This window comes from Amblyraja radiata, chromosome 8 (assembly GCF_010909765.2).
Source record: "Amblyraja radiata isolate CabotCenter1 chromosome 8, sAmbRad1.1.pri, whole genome shotgun sequence".
Classification (NCBI taxonomy): domain Eukaryota; kingdom Metazoa; phylum Chordata; class Chondrichthyes; order Rajiformes; family Rajidae; genus Amblyraja; species Amblyraja radiata.
The window spans coordinates 47,163,035-47,183,556 of record NC_045963.1 but is presented as its reverse complement, the minus strand read 5'-3'; the positions used below and the strand labels follow the sequence as shown (position 1 = coordinate 47,183,556).

The following is a 20,522-nucleotide window of genomic DNA, read 5'->3' as shown; positions in this document are numbered from 1 at the left end:
CCTCCTATTTACACTAATACTACAGCAATCCACTTTTTTTTTCCTCCCACATTCTCTTTCCAGATTCCACCACTCACATACACAATATAATTTAACCTACCAACCGATACACCTTTGTCTGTTGAATGTACATCTTTGACACACAGGAGGAAACTGGAGAACCCAATGGAAGCCAGCCAGGTGAAGAGGGCCGATTATCTTCTCCAATTAATGTTAATGAGCAACATGAGTTTTAAATTAACCCACTAGTTTCACAGTCATAACTATATTGGAATACCAGACTCTATTTACCTGTGGCAACATTTAAACCCATTGCTCCAAGCCTCTGTATTTCAAGACCCAACGTGCAATACAATGGTGGCACAGTAGATAAATTGCATCACCTTCAATCATGGGATTTTGACTAACTGTCCGGAGTGCCTCCATTTAAACATCACCATGGTAGAGAGAGGGGAAAAAATGGATTGTCATAAAATCCCATCTAATTCACGAATGTCCTTTAGGGAATGGATTCTCCCGTCCTTGTCATGCCTGACCTACATATCACTCCAGGGGCAATGTGATTAACCCCTTACTGCCCAAACGGATCAGTAAACCATTTAATTCAAGGGCAGTTTAGCATGGTAATAAATGCTGCTCTTTCCAACAGTTCCCCAAATCCTGATAATTATATATTTTTAAATCCAACTAAATTCCAAACAGTAATCTAATGTTATTAGATTCTATTTAATTTTAGGAATAATGATATCTAATCCACAAAAAACAAGCCATTTGTTACTTTTAAATGTCTTTAATATTCGCAGAAGCCTCAGCGGTGATGCTGAACATGAACAGAAGATAAAGTAGTAATAAATCCCAGGCCTGCTCTTCCATTCAACCAGATGATAGGACATGGAATATAGAACAATATAGCACCAGAAACGGGCCCTTCGGCCTGGATGTTGCTTGGATTAGATTACTTTAGTTATGGTGGGAGATTGGATAGGCTGGATATGTTTTATCTGGAGACTAATTTCTTTAGTCAGAGGGTGGTGAATCTGTGGAATTATATGCCACAGAAGGCTGTGGAGGTAAAGTCAGTAGATTGGCTATATTTAAGAGGGAGTTAGATGTGGCCCTTGTGGCTAAATGGATCAGGGGGTATGGAGAGAAGGCAGGTACAGGATACTGAGTTGGATGATCAGCCATGATCATATTGAATGGCGGTGCAGGCTCGAAGGGCCGAATGGCCTACTCCTGCACCTATTTTCTACGTTTCTATGTTTCTATATATTTAAGGCAGAGATAGATAGATTCTTGATTAGTGCAGTTGTCAGAGGTTCTGGAGAGCAGGCAGGAGAAGGGTTAGGAAGGAGAGATAGATCAGCCATGATTAAATGGCGGAGTAGACTCGATGGGGCGAATGGCCTAATTCTACTCCTATCACATGATCTTATGATCTTATAGAGCAAAGAAGGCTGTGGGATGATATCAAAAGAGTTCATGAGAGTTAAAGAAAGGTTATGGTCAAATTATTTTTCCCATGGTAGGGAAAACAAGGTGGCATTATTTTAAGGTGAGAGGTAGAATATTTAAAAGGAATGCAAGTGTTAAATGATTTACAGAATGAAAAATTGGTATCTGAAATGTGCCACCAGAGGAGGTGTCAGAATCAGATGTGATCACATTTAATAAACATTTAGACAGACACTTAAATAGGCAAGGCATATAAGGAAATGGACATGTGGGCAAATGGGATTGGTGTAGAGGAGCTAAAACATAGAAACATAGAAAATAGGTGCAGGAGTAGGCCATTCGGCCCTTCGAGCCTGCACCGCCATTCAATATGACCATGGCTGAGCATGGTAAGCATGGACATGATGATTGAAGGGTACCATTGTACAAGGCTTTATAATTCTATGACTCATGACTCTATTCTCTTTGTATGTTAAGATATAACTTATTGGCAAAGAGTAATACTTCTTTCACACATAAAGTGAAAATTAAAGTCTAACGACCATCTCTTTAAAATTAATTTAAAAGGGAAGAGAAGTGGCCACAATGCCAGGTTTGCTTGGAGCATATATATCAGACCCAGACGTAAGGGAAATATTGCATGATGCTGTCACACACTACATTGCCGGAATGAGGTAGTCATTGCAAGGCTGTGATCTTGGCGCCACACTCTCGCAAAGGGGCAGGTTCATATCTGACTCATTACTGCATCTGTACTTATCGTGTGACATGTGGTGTTGGCTCTGTGCTGTCCCATCAGATGGAAGTTGGTTCTGAAAACCCGACAGGGGTTCCAGGATGGTGACAGTAGCAGTAAAAAAACCCGACTGGATAAAGAAGGTGTAGATTGGTTATTGCATGTGAACCAATCATAGTAGAAATAGCATCACTAACCCCACCTTACTGTATGATTCATACTAACACCCACTTCCTATACTGGTCAGTCTTGGAAGCGGTAACGATGAACTAACAACTAACAACCTGCTGTACCGCTATACTATGGGTACCGATTAAAGATGATCTTGAACTCCAGATTGTACAGTTTGCTTATTTACATGGTGTCATTAAGCATGGAGTAACCTACTGCGTCCATTTATCGGTTTTTATTTCTGTTCATCAGTTTTTCTTGCTTCACTATGGCTCAATCATGCAGAAAGCCTGCACAGCTTATCTTCAATTCCAACATCGGGGAACGATGGAGACTCTTTGAAATTGACTATGAACACTACATTAAATCATCCACCGAAATGAACCAGACGCTGTAAAGGCTTCCCTCCTACTTACCCTGGCGGGACCCGAAGCCATGATGAGAGTTCGGACCGTTGAATACGCACCAGCCGTCCATGACGACAACGATCAGGTAGTTGTGCCTGACGAGTCTATGCATGACCCTAATGTTTTATTGCGTAAATTCCATGAACTATGCGACCTACCATCGAACCGCATTTCAGAAAGAGCCAAATTCTTTGCGAGACACCAGCTTCCTGGTGAGCCGGTAGAAAGATTTATTTGTGACTTGAAATATATGGCTCAAATATGTCGTTTTCAAATCATGACAAATGAGTTCATCTGGGATAAACTTGTCAGTGGTAAGGCTGATCAAAAGCTAAGGACTGAGTTACTTCGGAATGCTGAATTAACCCTTGAGCAAGCAATACATGCCTGTCATATGTCTGAGATTGTTGCTCCATTAAGCGAACAGCTTGACTCTGAGAAGACCATAAACCTGACGGGTTTCAACAGACTACAAACACCGACCAATAACAGAAGATTTATGACTGAGTCGTCTCAACCGGCTAACCGGGGATTCGCCAATGAGCCCCCTCGGAGATGCCTAATTGTAACTACTTCCACAACAAGGGGCGAACGTCTAATCTGTACCTGTTGCAACAAAACCAAAGAATTCCTGAATCTCAAGACCAGCTCAACTCTGCCCACGATGATGATCCAATTAACACATATGAGGAGTCGACTGTGCATTCACTCCTTCACACAGCTGGTAAGATTCTGGATCCTTCTGTTATAATGACAATAATAACAAGCCAGTGAAGGCCAGCTAGATACAGGGGCCCGCGTGAATGTAATGTCTGTGCAAGATAAGGAATAATGAGGCCTTGACTAGAGACAAGTCCACCTTACATGCTTATGGGGGGGGAGGTCTTGTAACCTCTGGGAAGAACCACTTACAAATGCGTGCTGAAAAACACCACAAGAAATCTAACTTTCTATATTTTGAATTCTGACTCTGTAACTCTACTGGGCATCCATGCGTGCCAAGACTTAGGGCTAGTCTCCTTTGACCGGTCCGTTCACAAGCTACTAATATCTGAGGACCCGATAAAAGGATACCCTGATCTATTCGATGGCAAACTAGGCAAGCTGCCTGTGACTTATAAGATATCCATTGACCCCAACGTTGACCCAGTCGGCCGTGCACCACACCGTGTGCCACACGCTATGAAAGACAGAATCGAGTCTGATCTAAAAAAACATGGTCTCCTCGGGCGTACTAGCCGAAATCAGCGAACCCACTGACTGGGTTTCCACCATGGTTGCCACCCTTAAGAAGGACAAAAACGTGCTCCGTGTATGCATCAATCCAAAAGATTTAAACGCTGCCACCAGGCGTCCACATTATCCTATGAGGACTGTTGAGGACGTCGCTGCGCAGATCGAGCGAGCAACAGTATTTTGCGTCCTCGACACAAAAAGCTTGTTTTGGCAGATACCACTAGTTGACGAGTCATCAAACCTGACCACATTCGCCACTCCGTTTGGCAGAATCAAATTTCTTTGAATGCTATTCGGCATTAACTCGGCCAGCAAAGTCTTCCAGAGAAACTGCTGTTCTAGGGACTCCCGTGTGCCATCATCGTAGACGATATCCTGGTATATGGCAAAGATACAGCGGAGCATGACAACAACATAAGTCTTATCATGGACCGGGCACATCATATCAACCTGAAATTCAACTCTAATGAGTGTAAGTTCAGGGTTCCAGAGGTCACATATGTTGGACATGTTTTTACTCCTGACGGTCTTAAACCCGATCCAAAGAAAACCCCCACCGACGTGTTTAGCTTGCAGCGATTCCTGGGTATGGTGAACTATCTGGGAAAGTTCATACCGAACCTCAGTGAACTGAGTTCGCCTCTGAGACAACTCACTTGGAAGGAAACTGCCTGGTCCTGGTTCCAGCAACATTAACAAGCATTTGACTCTTTAAAGTCGAGGCTGACCAGCGCTCCCACCTTGACGTTCTTCGACCTGAGGTGTCCTGTTACAGTTACCTGCGATGCCTCACGATACGGGCTGGGCGCCGCCTGCCTACAAACATCTGCCGATGGGACTTTACGACCTGTCTCTTATTCCTCCTGCACCATGATAGGCAACGAACAGCGCTACGTGCAAATCGAGAAGGAGATGCTGGCTGTAGTCTTCGCATGTTCTAAATTCAAGGACTTTATCTTTGGGAATGTTTTCACGGTCGAGGCAGACCAGCAACCTCTTGTGACCATCCTCAATAAACCTATACACGCAGCACCTGCACGTCTGCAACGTATGATGATGCAGCTCCAGCGATTCGACTTCAAAATCGTTTACAAGAAGGGTAAAGACATGCTCGTTGCTGACACCCTCTCTAGTGCACCACGGGCATCCAATGAACGACACCCTAGGAACGGGACGAGTTTACGGTTCTCAGCATTGATTTCGTTCCCACGGAACAATTGCGTCGTCTAGCCGAACACACAGCTGCCGACGCCACTCTCCAGCTACTCTCATCCATAATCAAAAGAGACTGGTAATGAACTGGTAATACAGGACGGTGTCATAGTTAAGGGCCACAAAGTTGTGATCCCTTCATCCTTACGTGACGAATACTACAAAGAGGCACACAGCGGCCACCCAGGCATCGATGCCACGCTGGCCCACGCACAGAATATGTTTTACTAGCCTGGCATGGCCAAGTACATAAGGGACAGGACAGCCTCCTGCCCCATCTGCAACAGCCTGGCGCCGCACCAACAGAGACAGCCCCTGCTATAACAACCTCCACCAGCACTGCCCTGGACCTCGCTGGCGGCAGACATTTTCGAATGGCACTGTAAACATTATCTAGTCCTGGTCAACTCCTACTCTAACTGGTTCGAACTTGATTTACTGCCCTCATCACATCAGAAATGGTAATTCAAATGCTACAGAGACACTTCTCCACATTCGGCGCACCTGTCCGCTTGCAAACCGACAACGGAAGACAATTTACCAGCCACGCGTTCAAACACTTTGCCAACCGATGGAATTTCCACCATGTCATGAGCAGCCCCGAATACCCACAAAGTAACGGGCTCGCTGAACTATTAGGCGGTCTATTAGTAGACCGCCTGACAGATATGGCGAGTATGTTTGAATTCTAGCTGCATGTGTGTTTAACTATATTCGCACTTTACCGGGAAGGATGTAGATTGGTTATTGCATGTGAACCAATCATAGTAGAAATAGCATCACTAACCCCACCTTACTGTATGATTCATACTAACACCCACTCCCTATACTGGTCAGTCTTGGAAGCGGTAACAGTGAACTAACAACTAACAACCTGCTGTACCGCTATACTATGGGTACTGATTAAAGATGATCTTGAACTCCAGATTGTACAGTTTGCTTATTTACAGAAGATTTAGCCATTATGTTTAAGGAACCCACAGTCCCTTAAATAAATTCATGAATGTCACTTCATTATTCACAGTTATCTTGTGGTGCCAGAAACAACTGCTGATGACAGACTACCAGCATCATACCATTGGGTTGCAAGTTACCCGAGTGGAATGTGCAGTATTGTTCTTCTCATTTGTGTTTGGTCTAGTCCTGGTAGTAAAGAAGACCAAGGAGCGGGAGCTTGGTCTGAGAATAAGAAGGGAAGTTTAAATGACATGTAACCAAGAGCTGAAGATGGCTGTTGTGGAGAGAGCAGGGGTGCTCTGCAAAATGTCAACCTCCCCTTTGCCTCCACGGATGCTCTTTGACCTACTTCCACCCATTTATTTATATTCTCCAGATTCTGCATCACCTCTTGAGCCACATTCACATCACCAACACTATCTTCCCTACCCCCCTCACGTTCACGCACTCACACGCACACACATACATGCACACACGCACACATGCATGCACACATGCATGTACACTCTACTCTGAGGGGGCTCATCACTGAGAGAGGCGAAAAAAATCAGAAAGTGCGTTGACCTGATTATGTCAGGATCAGTTATTTCGTATTTGCTTATACAGGAAGCAACTGCTTTTTAACAGCGGCCATTTAATGGCACAATTCAGCAATGTAACGTCCTTGGAAGTGACCTCATCAATGGCTAAGACCCATTGTATACAAAACCATTTTCATGCACGATTACTTCTCTATATTAACCCTCGTGGCCTGCCCATGCTTCCTTTATGATCGGATGCAAGCCTCTAACTGAAAGTTGAAATTCACACAATACTTACCGTAAACACGCTAATCAACTCGCTGACGCTATCCCTCCCTCATTCACAACGTTTGGCATTAAACTGCATGGCTAATACTTAACTACAACAATCGGATGTGTGAATAGATATCATCATAAAATCATGGTATAGGAGCACTAGCTCTGTCCCCAAACTGTATCTCCGTTACATTGATGACTGCATCGGGGCTACCTCTTGCACCCATACAGTACTCGTGGACTTTATTAACTTCTCTACTAACTTTCACCCTGCACTCAAATTCACTTGGACCATCTGCGGCGTGGGGGGGGGGGGGGGGAAGTGGAGTCAGTCTACCCCACGACAGAAGGGGGAGCAGTTGGACAGTTTGATAGCCACAGGGAGAAAGGATCTTCTGTGGCGTTCTGTGCTGCATTCCATGGATAGAAAGGTGCTTTTGACATATTGCAAACATCACCCAAAAAAAAATGTGCGTTCAAGCGATGTATTAGAGCAAGTGATCAAAAGCTTGGCCAAAGACAACGTTTATATGTGCATCTTACAAGAAGAGAGGTAGTGGATAATGACAGTGAGGGGATTCCAGAACTCAGAGAGTGGTTACCCCCAACAAATGATTAACATGCAGTGTGTGCAAGGAGCAGGAATACAAATACACAGAAGCCTCGTAGATTTGCAGGGCTGGAAAGGAGGAGGGACGAGGTGTTGGAAAAACTGGAAAATTGAAAGAAGATCCTTTTTCCCTGTGGCTATCAAACTGTACAACTCCTCTCCCTTCAGCCGTGGGGTGGACTGACTTGTAGCAGAGATACAGGTCGGGGATAGGGCCAGTGGACACCTGGAACAGGGATTGTTCAACAAAGAGACAGGCAGAGTGGGGGACCCATGCGAGTGCCCATGTCTACAACTTTGATTTGGAGGTAGTGGGAGAAGTCGAAGGAAAAGTTCTTATGGGTGAGTCCCAGCTCCACTAGGCAGAGGAAAGTGTTGGTAGAGGGAAATTGGCTAGGTCTGCAATCGAGGAAGAAATGGTGGGCTTTAAGGCCTTCCTGGTGGAGGATAGAGGTGTAGAGTCATGGAGTTATGGAGTGTAGAAACAGGCCCTTCAGCCCAACTTGCCCACACCAACCAACATGTCCCATCTACACTAGCCCCACCTGCCGGTGTTTGGCCCATATCCCTCTAAACCTGTCCTGTCTACGCACCTATCCAAGTTTTTCTTAAACTATGCAATGCTACCTGCCTCAGCTACCTCCCCCAGCAGCTCATTACATATACTCACCACCCTCTGTGTGAAAAGGTTACCCCTCAGGTTCCTATTAAATCTTTCCCCCCCTCACCTTAAACCTATGTCCTCTGGTTATTGATTCCCCTACTCTGGGCAAGAGACTCTGTGCGTTTATCCAATCTATTCCTCACATCATTTTGTATGCATCTATAAGATCACCTTTAATCCTCCTGCACTCCAATAAATAGAGTCCTAGCCTGCTCAACCTCTCCCGATAGCTCAGGCCCTCGAGCCCCGATGACCTCTCTTGGACCCACAATACCTCAACTCTGGTCAAGAAGGCTAAACAGCGTCTCTTCTTCCTGAGGAGACTAACGAAGGTCCATCTGTCTCCTCAGATTCTGGTGAACTTCTACCGCTGCACCATCGAGAGCATCCTTACCAACTGTATCACAGTATGGTATGGCAACTGCTCTGTCTCCGACCGGAAAGCACTGCAGAGGGTGGTGAAAATTGCCCAACGCATCACATGTTCCTCACTCCCCTCCATTGAGTCTGTCCAAAGCAAGCGTTGTCTGCGAAGGGCGCTCAACATCGCCAAGGACTGCTCTCACCCCAACCACAGACTGTTTACCCTCCTACCATCCGGGAGACGCTACAGGTCTCTCCGTTGCCGGACCAGCAGGTCCAGGAACAGCTTCTTCCCTGCGGCTGTTACACTACTCAACACTGTACCTCGGTGATTGCCAATCACCCCCCCCCCGGACACTCCTCCCACCAGGGAAAAAAATACTATGACTGTTTGCACGTAAATAGATTTATTTATTGCTCGTATTTATGTCGCTCTTCTAGGGAGATGCTAACTGCATTTCGTTGTCTCTGTACTGTACACTGCACAATGACAATAAAGTTGAATCTGAATCTGAATCTGACAACATTCTCGTAAATCTTCTCTGCACCCTTTCTAGTTAGACAATATCTTTCCTATAATGTGGTGCCCAAAACTGAATACAATACTTTAAATGCAGCCTTACCAACATCTTACAGAACTACAACATGACTTCCAACTTCTATACTCAATATGTAGGAAGGAACTGCAGATGCTGGTTTACACCAAAGATAGACACAAAATGCTGGAGTAACTCAGCGGGACAAGCAGCATCTCTGGAGTGAAGGCATGAGTGACGTTTCAGGTCAAGACCCTTCTTCAGACTCAATATTTAATACTCAATATTCTGACTGATGAAGACCAATGTGGCAAAAGCTTTTTTGACCACCTTAACTACCTGTGGTGCCACTTTCAACAAACGACGAACCAGCACTCCTAGATCTTTCTACCCTACAACCCTCCCCAAAGCCCTACCATTCACTGCGTAGGTCCGGCCCATGTTAGTCTTCCCAAAATGTAACATCTCACATTTCTCTGTATTAAATTCCATCATCCATTCCTCAGCCCACCTCCTGCTGCAATTTCTGACAACCAACCATAGAGCGACTGTACATCCATAGTAAAGATGAGGTAATGGGGGTCTGGAACTGAGAGTCATTAAAAGGTCATAGAGCATGTGAGGCATCTTGGACATAGTTGGGAAGGGATTCGACTAGGGGGGGGGGTAGGATGCAATCGAGGTATGTGGACAATGTGTGCGTTGGACTTTGCCTCTTACAAGCTTCTTACTGCACTGGAGTTATTCTATTGCAATTTCCACAATCTCAAGGATGTCCAAAACATATTCGTGCTTTCGAGAAGAGAAGTTGCTGTAATAATGCAAGAAATGTGATGGTCAATTCATACACAGCAAGCTCCCACATTCAGCGATATTGTAAAGACTATAGTGATTCTATGATTCTATCCTCAATACCACAAGGAGCAAAGCATGCATGCCTGTGGGATCCTGCAGTGCTTAGATATGCTCCCTTCACAATAGCATTTCAAGAGCACTGCATTAATTTTATAAAGCTGTTTCGCCATCCTGTGCATGTGAAAGTTAGTATATAATTGTAAAATCAGCTTTTAATATTATTTTATTTTAAATAAATACATGAAAAATAAGCAGTGAAAGAGAAACTAATGTATGCATTTGCAGGGGATTATTCGGGAATGAGGGAATCTCTATAGAAATGAGGGTTGGATTCAATGGCAATGAAGGGCGACACAATGGCACAGACCAAAATGTTTCGAGTTCAGAGCCTGGCTATAGGTGCTGTCTGTGCAGTATTTGTACGTTTTGCCTGTGACTGTGTGGGTTTTCACTGGGTGCTGCGGTTTCCTCAACATTCCAAAGACGTGCAGGTTTGTAAGTTAATTGGTTTTGTAATTTCCCCCCAAGTGTGTCGGACTTGGTGTAGCAAGGGCCTGTTTTTCTCTGAACTCTAAACATTTTGGTCTGTAACATTGTGGTGATTGCTGTGGGGACATAGACGAGAGATGATCCAAATGGAACATGTTCTCATTTAACTATATTAAACAATGGGGTCATTTTCTCCACTAGTTTGTACTGATGTCTCTCTCTGTCTCTGCAAAATACAAACAGGCATTCTTTGTGAACATCCACAACTGCACTCTGTCTAGACTCAATGTGATCAGAACCCATTAGTTAAAGTTATTTTAAAACTAGTAACATCACAACCCACAAACAGATCCCCATAATGTCAGCAGCAACAAGCCACACAATGTTGATGATACTCCTAAGATTCAACCACATTTGTAAATGTAAGCAGCTAACAGAATGTTTCCCTTATGGTGCTGAGTTGCAGACATTTCAGTTCTCCCGTTTGTACTTTGCTGGCATCTGGAGTACAGACCTTTCACATTCCTGGGGAAAAAACATCTACAATTCATCTGCAGTAGCTAAAATGCCTCTACTCCCAGATGTTTGGAGTGAAATAGAAAGGAAGTTAAATATTTGTTCTGTTCAAACTAAGTTCCTACTCAATGTCTTGCTCAAGTAAAAAGGAGCAGGTATTGCTATTTAACATGGACTCAATGGAAAATCAAAGAATGGGCCAAAAGTTTCTCCTTGACAATAGAGGCCCAAGGCTGGCTTTGGCCCATGTCCTAATTAGGGCAAGTTATAGCCACCAGTCAGGACTCTTAAGAACACAACAACATAATTTGGGCGGCACGGTGGCGCAGCGGTAGAGTTGCTGCCTTACAACGCTTACAGCGTCGGAGACTCGGGTTCGATCCTGACTACAGGTGCTTGTCTGTACGGAGTTTATACGTTCTCCTCGTGACAGGGTGGGTTTTCTCCGAGATCTTCACTTTCCTCCCACACTCCAAAGACATACAGGTTTGTAGGTTAATTGGCTTGGTATAATTGTCCCTAATGTGAGTTGGTGTGCGGGGGTCGCTGGTCGGCACAGACTCGGTGGGCCGAAGTGCCTGTTTCCGTGCTGTATCTCTAAACTAAACTAAACATAAGAAATAGAAACAGAAGCAAGGTGAGGCCATTTGTCCTGTTATGCCCATTCCACTATCTGAAAAGATGATAGCTGATCTTTTACCTAACGACCATTTTCCTGCAATAATTTCTGTTCTTTTAATTATCATATTATCTAAAAAGATGCTCAGTGACTGAGCCTCCTCTGCCTTCTTGGGTTGAGAATTCCAATCTTAATTGTGCTTGGAGTGAAGAAAATCCCCTGTGATTTTCCTGTCTAGTTCTGAAAGAATTGTGTAGACTCAAGAGACTGTGCAGATGCTGAAAACTGGAGCAAACCATCAGAATGCAGGATTTCAACCCGAAACGTTGACCTTTGTTTCCTCCAACAGATTCTACTTCACCCACTGAATTCTTCCAACAGATCGTCTGTTGCTCCTGAAATAATGTTCTCTGTTTCCAAGAAATCACCTGAATTCTAGAGTGTAATGTTCCTGTCAGCTAATCCCTCCTCGTAGCACAATTTTCTAGATCCCAGGAATCAATCTTTTGAACCTTCAATCACAAGTATATTCTTTGAAAAGTGGAGAGTCAGACCTGTGCACAGTATTCCAGGTGTAATCGTTTACAAGAGCCCTGTAAAATTGCAGTACGGAATGTGTAGGAAGGAGCTGCAAATGCTGGTTTAAACCGAAGATAGACACAAATGCTGGAATAACTCAGCGGGACAGGCAGCATATCTGGAGACAAGGAATGGGTGATTTTTAGTGTCGAGGCCCTTCAGTACCGTGTCTTTACTCTGGTCCACAAATCCTCTTACAATAAAGGATGAGTTTCTATCTGTACAAGGACAGCAGCATCCCTCTGACCACCAATGTTTCAAATTGCTCATCATTAAAAAGCAGCCTGGTAATCCAGTGGGGATTTGTGCAAACACTTGGTATCAGAGGGTACTAGCATGGGTGGAAGATTGGCTGAATGGCAGAAGGCAAAACGTAGGAATAAAGGGGGCTTTTTCTGGTTGGCTGCCAGTGACTAGTGGTGTACCACAGGTGTAGGTGCTGGTCGGTGTTTAACATTGTATATTAATTATTTCAATGATGGAATTAATGGCTTTGTGGCCATGTTTGCGGATGATACAAAGATAGGTGGAGGGACAGGTAGTGTAGAGAAAGCAGGGCACCTAAAAAGGACTTGTACAGGTTGAGAGAGTGGGCAAAAAAAATGGCTCTGCGCCTGTACTCGCTGGAGTTTAGAAGGATGAGGTGGGCTCTCATAGAAACATCAAATAGTGAAAGGCCTGGATGTGGAGAGGACCTTTCCACTAGTGGAGGAGTCTAGGATCAGAGGACACAGCCTCATAATAAAAGGACAAACATTTAGAACGGTGATGAGGAGGAATTTGTTGAGACAGAGGGTGGTGAATCTATGGAACTCATTGCCACAGAGGGCTGTGGAGGCCATCATTATGTATTTTTAAATCGGATATTCACAGGTTCTTAATTAGTAAGGGTGTCACGGGTTATGGGGTGAAGATAGAAGAATGGGTTTGAGAGGGAAAGGTAGATCAGCCATGATTGAATGGCGGAGTAGACTCCAAAAGTCGAATGACCTAATTCTGCTCCAATGACTTGTGAAGATGATCTTATGAATTTATCCTCTGGTTCTTGTTTCCCCTACTCTGGGTAAATGATTCTGAGCATTCACCCTATTTATTCCCCTCATGATCTTATACACCTGTACAAGATCACCCCTCATCCTCCTGTGCTTCAAGGAATAAAGTCCTAGCCTGACCAACCTCTCCCTGTAGCTCAGTCCCTCAAGTCCTGGCAACATCCTCATAAATTTTCTCTGCACTTTCCAGTTTAACAACATCCTTCCTGTAGCAGGGTGGCCAAAACTGAACACAATATTAAAATGTAGCCTCACCAATGTCTGGTAATGTAACATCTCAACTTCTATATTCTAAACCGTGACTGATGAAAGCCAATGTACCAAAAGCCTTCTTGACCACTCTACCTACCTGTGATTCCACTTTCAAGGAACTATGTAGCTGCACTCCTAGATCCCTCTGCTCTACAACACTTGCCAGGGCCCTGCTATTCACTGTGAAGGTCCAGCCCTAGTTTGATTTCCAAAATGCAACAATAGACAATAGGTGCAGGAGTAGGCCATTCGGCCTTTCGAGCAAGCACCGCCATTCAATGTGATCATGGCTGATCATCCCCAATCAGTACCCCGTTCCCGCCTTCTCCCCATATCCCCTGACTCTGCTATTTTAAGAGCCCTATCTAGCTCTCTCTTGAAAGCATCCAGAGAACCTGCCTCCACCACCCTCTGAGGGAGAGAATTTTACAGACTCACCACTCTCCGTGAGAAAAAGTGTTTCCTCGTCTCCATTCTAAATGGCTTACTCCTTATTCTTAAACTGTGGCCCCTGGTTCTGGTCTCCCCCAACATCGGGAACATGTTTCCTGCCTCTAGCGTGTCCAAGCCCTTAACAATCTTATATGTTTCAATAAGATACCCTCTCATCCTTCTAATCTCCAGAGTGTACAAGCCCAGCTGCTCCATTCTCTCAGCATACGACAGTCCCACCATCCCGGGAATTAACCTTGTAAACCTACGCTGCACTCCCTCAATAGCAAGAATGTCCTTCCTCAAATTAGGGGACCAAAACTGCACACAATACTCCAGGTGTGGTCTCACTAGGGCTCTGCACAACTGCAGAAGGACCTCTTTGCTCCTATATTCAATTCCTCTTGTTATAAAGGCCAACATGCCATTCGCGTCATCTCCCACTTATCTGCAGTAAACTCCATGAACCATTTCTCAACCCAACTGATCAAGATCCTGCTGTAATTTTCGATAACCATCTTCACTATATGCATATACCCATTGAAGTGACATCTGTAAGCTAACCAATCATGCCTTCTACATTATCACCCAAATCGTTGATATAAACCACAAACAGCAATGGAGCCAGCATCGATCCCTGAGGCAAACCTAGTCTGAAAAAAAACTACTACCATCACCTTCTGCTTCTTTCCCTGAAGCCAATTCTCTATCCAATTGGCTAGCTCTCCCTGGATCCCATGGGATCTAACCTTCCAGAGCAGCCTACCATGCAGAACCTTACGAAAACCTTACCTTTGAAAAGCAGGCAATTAATTTTCTGAGGCAGCCAACAACAGGATTTAACAGTGCATGACTGGGCAAGGGAGTCATTGACATTTGCCAAAGGCATACTTTTCAGAACACTGCATTTCAAGATTAAACCTTCATAGTAAGCAACAATCCATTTACATCGTAGCTGTTATAGGCAAGGGACATCTCTACCTAAGTACACTTACCGATTGTATCAATGCTGGCATGTAACAGTTCATTCAATGTCGCAGCCTTTCCAATGTTAATCGATCCCATCGTCCTTGTGAGGGTATCAAAGAGTGAAGGTCATTTGCGCTTTCCAGAGCAGCATCTCAACTTGCAAATAGGTCTCATTGGCACTCAAGTGAGGACTTCTGTCAGGACAGCTCAATAACTAACTGAGGAAAGAAAGAATGCTAAGCTTAAAATGACAGCTTGCTGAAACAATATTTAAATTCACTGTTTCAAGTTCTACATTTCTAAAGGTAAAAATATCGGTTGGGCCAATATTTTCTCCATTGTCAAAACCAGTGAAGTCCGACCCCTTCACCATAAAGTCGAACTACATGAAGGTGCTGGGGATCTGGTTTGGAAGGGCCGATGTACGCAACAAAAATAGGTCCGAGCGTATAGCCAAGGTCAAACAAGAATTGGCTAGAATGTATTGCCAAGGTCAAACATGCTCCCTCATGATAATCAGAAAAAAAATGGTCATCAGGTGCAAGGTACTCTCGGGCTACTATGCGCAGCTGTAGCTCATTCCCGCTCCACTGACCCCGGCCAACACCTGGTATATCTTCCAGTTTATCTGGGAATCAAAGATGGAAGGGGTCCAATGAGTCATGATGCACATCCACAATCACAAACGAGTAAAAGCATATCCGTCATCGCCCTCATCCTGATGACCACCTTCATGTGTGGCTGCATCAGATCTGAAGCATGAGAGCTACAAGTGTAATTACCCACTGAGTTCTACCTGTTCCTGGCATTAGAAAGGATGGGTCTGGCACCAGTGCCACACTGATTGTACCAAATCAACTGGATATTGCCGCACCAACTATCCTTTGTGAAAAATCTCTTCCAAACCAACACCTTAGACCACATGTCCATTGGGCAGTGTTCAGCACGGAACATCCTGCAAACACAGGTCAAAGACTCGATGGATCCTGTGGCGTGGTTCCCTGAGCAGACTGCCAAGTTTGTCTGGTGAAATGCCTCATCACTAGAACTCACCAACAAGAACCAAGATCTGGCTTGGCTGGCAGTGAGAGGGGCCTTCCCGGTCAAATCGTCCGTGTACTGTCTTACCTACAATGCAACCTGCCCTCAAGATGCCTGTTATTGAGAAGAGATGGTTGCCCATCCTTTCGCAGATTGTGGATTTGCGTAGAGGATTTAGAGAAGGATGCAAGAGTCCTAGTAATGATTCACCTGCAACAGCTCCATAACAGAGGACTCTGATTTATGGGCATTTCTCAGGGACACATTTGGAGCCTGAGATCAAGTGCTGCTGGAAGACCATCAACTCTGTGAAAGACTCTCTCTAGTCTGCCCAAAACTTATGGTCTTCCAGCACAGCTAGATGTCCATCAGGGAATGTTGCCGACTGGTCCATTCCAGACTGCAGGAGTACATGCTGAGGGATCTACTGAAGCTTAGTGCTGCCAATGTGAAAGTTCTGAGAGGGAGGACCACAGTCTAGGATCCTTCTGTTATCAGAGATTGAGGAACAGAGTCCGGCTGGGACACTCCTCAAACAAAGGAAGGAATATCACCCGAGGGGGCCACAGGAGTGTCAATGGTGTTTTCTTTAAAGATAGGTGCAACATCACTGATTATGACACGAATGTACAGACACTGAGAATGTATGAAGTTTTTTGCACAGTTTTTGTTTTTGCATATATTCTGAATAATGTTTATTTTGCAAATTAAAAAAAAAGTTTTGTCCACAGCTTTCTAGATTACAGAACTACAAATGCATTTGCATAAACAAAAAATGGGAGCCGTAACTTATCTGAGTACAGAAGTTGGCAGTTACAGTATATAAGATGTTGGTGAGGCTATATTTAGTGTCTTGTGTTCAGTTCTGGGCACCATGTTATAGGAAAGATGTTGTCAAGCTTTAAATGGCACAGAGAAGATTTATGAGGATGTTGCCAGGGGTCGAGAGCCTGAGCTATAAGGGGAGGCTGAGTAGGCTGGGACTCTATTCCTTGGAGCGCATGGGGATGAGGGGTGAACGTATGGAGGTGTACAAAATCATGAGAGGAATAGAACGGGAAGACGCACAGAGTCTCTTGCCAGAGTAGGGGACTGATGGACCAGAGGACATAGGTTTAAGGTAAAGGGGAAAAGATTTAATAGGAATCTGAGGGGTATCCTTTTCACACAAAGCGTGGTGGGTGTATGGAACGAGCTGCCAGAGGAGGTAGTTGAGGCAGGGACTATTGCAACGTTTAAGAATTAGACAGATACATGGATAGGGGTACTGATTGGGGATGATCAGCCATGATCACATTGAATGGCAATGCTGGCTCGAAGGGCCAAATGGCCTACTCCTGCACCTATTGTCTATAGTCTATTGACAGGTTTAGAGGGACATGGGCCAAACGCTGGCAGGTGGGACTAGTGTAGCTGGGATATGTTGGCAGGTATGGGCATGTTTGGCCGTAAAACAACATACAATTAGAAGTTCAAGATGGCCAATGTGAACAAAGTGTAGGTGGACTAGCCTGTGAGTTTCTCCAATGTAGAGGAGGCCACATGCAGTAGACCAGATTGGAATGGATGAACCACTGCCTCAATTGGGAGAGCTAGATGGTGTAAGCGAGGAAGTGAAAGATCTGATGTTACACCTTTTATGGTTGTAGGGGAACCTGTCAGAGACAGGGGGAGATGGGCAAAAAGGGATGAGTGGACCACGGAGGCACAGAGTGAGTATTCCCTACAGAAAGCAAAATGGGTGGAGGGGGAAGTTGAGACATGAGTATAGAAGTTGGGAGGTCATGCTGCAGTTGTATGAGACGTTGGTGAGACTGCATTTGGAGTATTGTGTTCAGTTCAGGGCACCATGTTATTGGAAAGATATTGTCAAGCTTGAAAGGGTTCAGAGAAGATTTACGAGGATGTTGCCAGGTCTAGAGGGTCTGAGCTACAGGGAGAGGTTGAGTAGGCTGGGTTTCTATTCCTTGGAGCACAGGAGGATGAGGGGTGAGCTTATAGATGTGTATGAAATCATGAGAGGAATAAATTGGGTAGATGCACAGTCTCTTGCCCAGAGTAGGGAAACCGAGGACCAGAGGACATAGGTTCAAGGTGAAGGGGAAAATATTTAATAGGAATCTGAGGGGAATATGGAACAAACTGCCAGAGGAGGTAGTTGAGGCTGGGTCTATCCCAACGTTTAAGAATCAGTTAGACAGGTACACGGATAGGACAAGTTTGGAGGGATATGGACCAACCACACGCAGGTGGGACTAGTGTAGCTGGGAAAGTGTTGACCGGTGTGGCCAAGTTTGACCGCAGGGCCTGGTTCCACACTGTATCCCTCTGTGACTGTGACTCTACTCTTTGTATTACTCTATGACTATATGACTTTTTCACTCTATGTGGTGGGATCACTTTGGAGCTAGAGTCATAGAGTCAATGTCATAGAGTCATAGTCACAGGCATACAGTCACAGTCATAGTCATAGTCATCCAGCATAGAAATAGGTCCTAATGCCCAACTCTTCTTAGTTTTTCCAGCATTGGAACAGTCCCTTCGATCCATCTTTGCTGACCTGTTCTCACTAGTTCCACGTTATGCCACGTTCTCATCCACCCACGGCACACCAGGGATAATTTACAGTGGCCAATGAACCTATTCACAATTTACATGTTTGGTATATAGGGGGGGGAAAACGCAGCACTTGGAAGAAACCCACACGGTCACAGGGAAAACGTGCAAACTCCACACAGTACCCAAGGTCAGGATCAAACCTAGTTTTCTGGCACTGTGGAGGAACAGCTCTACCAGCCTAGCCACGGTGCCACTCTTGAATGCCTTGTTCTGTCTAAACAAAGCATCTTTGAGCCTTAAGTGACTCTGGGCTTGTGTTCCTCTACACCTGTTGAGCAAACTTAAAACAATGAAACCTTGCTTTGGCCAGCAATGAATGGATCCCTTTTGTTATCACAGCTTCATTTCCTGACCTAATACAAACTATAGTTCACAAAACATAGAAAATAGAACAGGTCAGCGCAGGAATGGGCCCTTCGTTCCACATTGTTTGTGACAAACATGATGCCAAGTTAAACTGATCTCATCTGCCTGTACATGAACCGTATCCTTCTATTCCTTGCATGTCCATGTGCCTAACTAAAAACCTCTTAAACGCCACTTTCGTACCCACCTCCACCAATACCTCTGGCAATGTATTCCAGACCACACCACTTTCTGTGTTCAGCCTCTCGTTGTAGCTGAAACCCTCTCATCCAAGCAGCATTCTGATAATCCTGAACTGTACACAATACTAGAAATGCGGCTAACCAACGTCTTATAAAGCTGCATCTTGACTTCCTGACTCTTATATTCAATGCCCCTAGCAATGAAGGCTAGCATATCATTCGCCTTCTTTATCACCCTATCTACTAGTGCTGCCACCTTCAATGAGCTCTAAACTTAAACTCTCAACATCCATCTGCACATCAACGCTGTTAAGGGTCTTGCCATTAACTGTATGCTCTCTCCTTACACTCAACCTCCCAAAGTGCAACATCTTGCACTTGCCTGGGTTAAACTCCAGTTATGAAATGACAAGGCTATCGTCTTGACATTGCCCGGTTAATGCAGCCTCAGCAGTCAGGGTGTCTTCCCACCTCCTAGGTTAAGGAGATGTAGAGAGTTTGTATCCCAGACCTCTAAACTTCTGAAGAAGGGTCTCGACCCAAAACGTCACCCATATCCAGAGATATGACCTGCTGAGTTACTCCAGCATTTTGTATCTATCTTCCTCTAAAGTTCAATGCTGAATCTGGCTAGTTTGGTTTTTAAATTTTTAAGTGACAACTCCAGATTGAGCTCAGGCCATTTTCCAGGTTGGAGTAAGAAACCTGCCTGATTTCTCCCTTTCAGAAGTGGATGTAACGTAAAGGTCTCTCATCTCTTCAAGCAGAGCACCATTCCCAGGGGGGGTTTGTGAAATGCAGTTACAAAGTACATGCTTCCCCATGCGTAGAGTGCCATGTATCTCACCACCTTGCACTGGACAGCCAGTTCTTGGCTTCTTTGCAGCGTTAGGTGAGCTCAACTGCTGCCAATGGTTTTGGTCTGTACCATCAGCCCCTTATGCAGTAGGTTCAGATTTATTTATTATCAGATCCCAAAGCCTAAAGAAAACAAACATTGTTCAACCCAATAAGATATTTCTGAAGGCACAAGAAACTGCAGATTCTGGTTTACCAAAAAAAGACAGAAATCACTGGAGTAACTCAGCGGGTCGGGCAGCATCTCTGGAGAGCATGGATAGTGACGTTTTGGGTCTGGTTCCTTCTTCAGATTGTGGTGGCGAATGGGGAGGGGGTTGGAGAAAGCTGGAAGAGAGGTGCGGGTAGGACAAAGTCAGTCTGAAAAGTGATAGGTAAATACAGATGTGGCAGATAGTTGGGTAAAGGCCCGGGATGAAAAGGCAGAAAGTGTGAGATAAGGAGACGCATGAATATCTCAATCAAGACCCCAAGGTCACCAAATTCCACTTATTTGTTGAAAACGAGCCCTGGTTTATTTTACCATCAACAGACAAGACATATATTTGT

General features: G+C 44.7%; 1 protein-coding gene across 2 annotated transcripts in view; it reads right to left on the bottom strand.

The window, feature by feature from the left end:
• Window positions 1-20,522, bottom strand: part of rasgrp3 (RAS guanyl releasing protein 3) — a 118,144-nt gene that overhangs the window by 64,779 nt on the left and 32,843 nt on the right. For both annotated transcript variants that reach the window (XM_033025825.1, XM_033025824.1), the window contains exon 2: window positions 14,934-15,125. In XM_033025825.1, the coding sequence (XP_032881716.1) occupies window positions 14,934-15,003 (70 nt within the window). In that variant the 5' untranslated portion in view covers window positions 15,004-15,125. The remainder of the gene's footprint in view (window positions 1-14,933; window positions 15,126-20,522) is intronic.